Source organism: Gekko japonicus, unplaced genomic scaffold (genome assembly GCF_001447785.1).
Source record: "Gekko japonicus isolate JY-2015 unplaced genomic scaffold, Gekko_japonicus_V1.1 scaffold7208, whole genome shotgun sequence".
NCBI classification, from domain to species: domain Eukaryota; kingdom Metazoa; phylum Chordata; class Lepidosauria; order Squamata; family Gekkonidae; genus Gekko; species Gekko japonicus.
The window spans coordinates 14,773-17,600 of record NW_015170499.1 but is presented as its reverse complement, the minus strand read 5'-3'; the positions used below and the strand labels follow the sequence as shown (position 1 = coordinate 17,600).

The window sequence follows — 2,828 nt, the reverse complement described above, 5'->3', positions numbered from 1 at the left end:
CGGCTTACTAACTCCTTTCCCCTCCCCTTCCCTTCCCACAACAGACACCCTGTGAGGTAGGTGGGGCTGAGAGAGCTCTGGCAGAAACTGCTCTTTTTCAAGGACAGCTCTGACAGGACTGTGGCTTGCCCAAGGTCATCCAGCAGCTGCGAGTGGAGGAGTAGAGAATCAAACCTGGTTCTCCCAGATTAGAGTCCGCACACTTAACCACTACACCAAACTGGCTCCTTCTTTACTCCAGAAGCAGATGTAGCAGACATGGTTGGGCAATTTGAGGGGTATTCTTTGGAAATAGCCAAGGATGAAGATGCTAAAGGAAATTTCAGAGATGGAGATGGACCACAGAGGCAGGAGGGAAGCCACGCAAGTAAGAGGAGGGATAAGACCATGCCTTGCCGAAGAGAGGGCTTCCCTGAAATCCCAGTCCATGAAGAAAGGTCAATCAAAAAAAGAAGGGACAAAGACCTCTGTGCAAATGAGAGGATCCATTCTCGGGAAAAGGGGAATGCAAATGTGGCCTTTGCAAAGATCTTTAGCCAAAGAATTCCCTCAGGAGAGAAACTGTATAATTAGTTAGAGTGCAGGAGGAGCTTCAGTCAAAAAAACAGCCCTTAGTTCACATCAAAGAAATCATACAGGTGGGGAGCATTAGAAATGGACAGAGTCCATCCAGGAGGCTTAATGTACTTTTAAAGGGTTTATTATTCTATACTTCAGTGTGCATCAGGAAGAAGACGCTGAAATATTGAGAGTGCAGCTGTAAATTAAATGGCAAATCAGACCTCTTTGCATGAGTTCTAACAGGATCTCTCTCTTTATTCCAGCAGGGGAGGATCTGAGGAATGAGGAGGATGAGAAACTGCATCCTCTATCGCCAGATGAAGTCAGGAATGAAGACCTGAGAGGAAACTTCAGGAATCAAGGCAGGCGTAAGAGGCCAAAAGGAAGCCATATGGTTGAGAAGAGGGATAAAAATATTCCTTGCCAAGGGGGGGCTTTTCAAGAAGTAATTCACACGGTGGAGGAAACATTCAAGTGCTTGGAATGTGGTATGAACTTCTCAGATGAAATCCAGTATAACATCCATTCACAAATCCACAGTGGAAAGAAAACCGATCAGTGCCTGGAGTGTGGAAAGAGCATCCTTGGTAGAGCAGAACTAATTAGACATCTGAGAACACATACAGGAGAGAAACCTTATAGCTGCTCAGACTGTGGCAAGAGCTTCTCAGAGAAATCAGACCTTGTTCAACACCATAGGACTCACTCAGGGGAGAATCCATTTATCTGCTCAGAGGGTGGAATGACGTTCTCTGATGGAAGAAAGGGCGGTATATGTTTTCTAAAGCGCAGCATAATGAAGGCACATAAATGCTTTCGTTGTGGAAAGTACTTCAAATACAGATCGCAGCTCCTTGTTCACCAAAGAATCCACAGAGGGGAGAAGTCTTCTGAATTCTCAGAGAGTGGAAAGAGGTTGAGTCAGAGTGGCACTCTTCGACAACATCAAATCCACAGAGGGGAGAAACCTTTTGAATTCTCAGAGGATGGAAATAAATTTGGTCAGAGTGGCCATCTTCAATGGCATCAAAGAACCTATACAAAGGAGAAATCTTTTGAATGCTCAGAATGTGGAAAGAGATTCAGTAGGAGTGGCCATCTTCTAGAGCATCTAAGGATCCACACAGGGGAGAAGCCTTTTGAATGCTCAGAGTGTGGAAAGAGATTCAATAGGAGTGGTCATCTTCTACGGCATCAAGTAACCCACAGAGGGGAGAAACCTTTTGAATGTGCAGAGTGTGGAAAGAAATACAGTAGAAGTAGCCATCTTCAGCAGCATCAGAGAACCCACACAGGTCAGAAACCTTTTGAATGCTCAGAGTGTGGAAAGAAATTCAGTAGGAGTGACTATCTTCAACAGCATCAAAGAACCCACACAGGTCAGAAACCTTTTGAATGCTCAGAGTGTGGAAAGGGGTTCAGTCAAAGTGGCAATCTTCAACAGCATCTAAGAATCCACACAGGGGAGAAACCGTTTGAATGCTCAGAGTGTGGAAAGAGATTCACCTGGAGAGACCAACTTCAACAGCATCAAATAAGCCATACAGGCAAGAAACCTTATGAATGCTCAGAGTGCGGAAAGAAATTCAATTTGAATGCCAATCTTCTACAGCATCAAAGAACCCATACAGGGGAAAAACCTTTTGAATGCTCAGAGTGTGGAAAGAGGTTTGGTCACAGTGCCAGTCTTCAGCAGCATCGAAGAACACACACAGGGGAGAAACCTTTTGAATGCTCAGAGTGTGGAAAGAGGTTTGGTCACAGTGCCAGTCTTCAGCAGCATCGAAGAACACACACAGGGGAGAAACCTTTTGAATGCTCAGATTGTGGAAAGAGATTCAGTCAGCGTGGCACTCTTCAAAATCATCTGAGAACCCATACAAGGAGAAAGCATGTAACTGTGTAGCCTGTGAAAAGAGCTTTTCACCTATTTCACACCTAAAGGACAACCACAGATCATATAAAGCACTGAAACAATGTAAACTGTTGTAAAGAGCTTGAATCGACACAGAAACCTTACCGTAACTGGGAAGAAATGTTATAAATGCTCGGATTATAGAAAGAGCTTTAGTCATGTGGGAAGGCTCAAAAAGATCCCACAGGGAAGAAAGTAAAAATGGGCTTGGGCTCTGTGGGTTGAAGGATTGACTGATATCTCCTTTCGCATCGGGGAGTCCACCTAGGGGAAGAATCCCATCAGTTCTCAGTGTGTAACAAGAGCCTGAGTCTAGGAATGGGCACAGACTGGCTGACGAACCAAAGGTTTT

The 2,828-nt window shown here is 44.8% G+C and overlaps 1 protein-coding gene across 1 annotated transcript; it reads left to right on the top strand.

Annotated features, from left to right (window-relative positions):
- Positions 1-258: 258 nt before the first annotated feature.
- On the top strand, positions 259-2,625 carry LOC107116434 (zinc finger protein 501-like). The gene is made up of 3 exons (XM_015418326.1): positions 259-367; positions 825-1,298; positions 1,629-2,625. The coding sequence occupies exons 1-3, from the start codon at positions 259-261 to the stop codon at positions 2,465-2,467; spliced, it is 1,422 nt and encodes a 473-aa protein (XP_015273812.1). The 3' UTR covers positions 2,468-2,625.
- Positions 2,626-2,828: the final 203 nt, after the last annotated feature.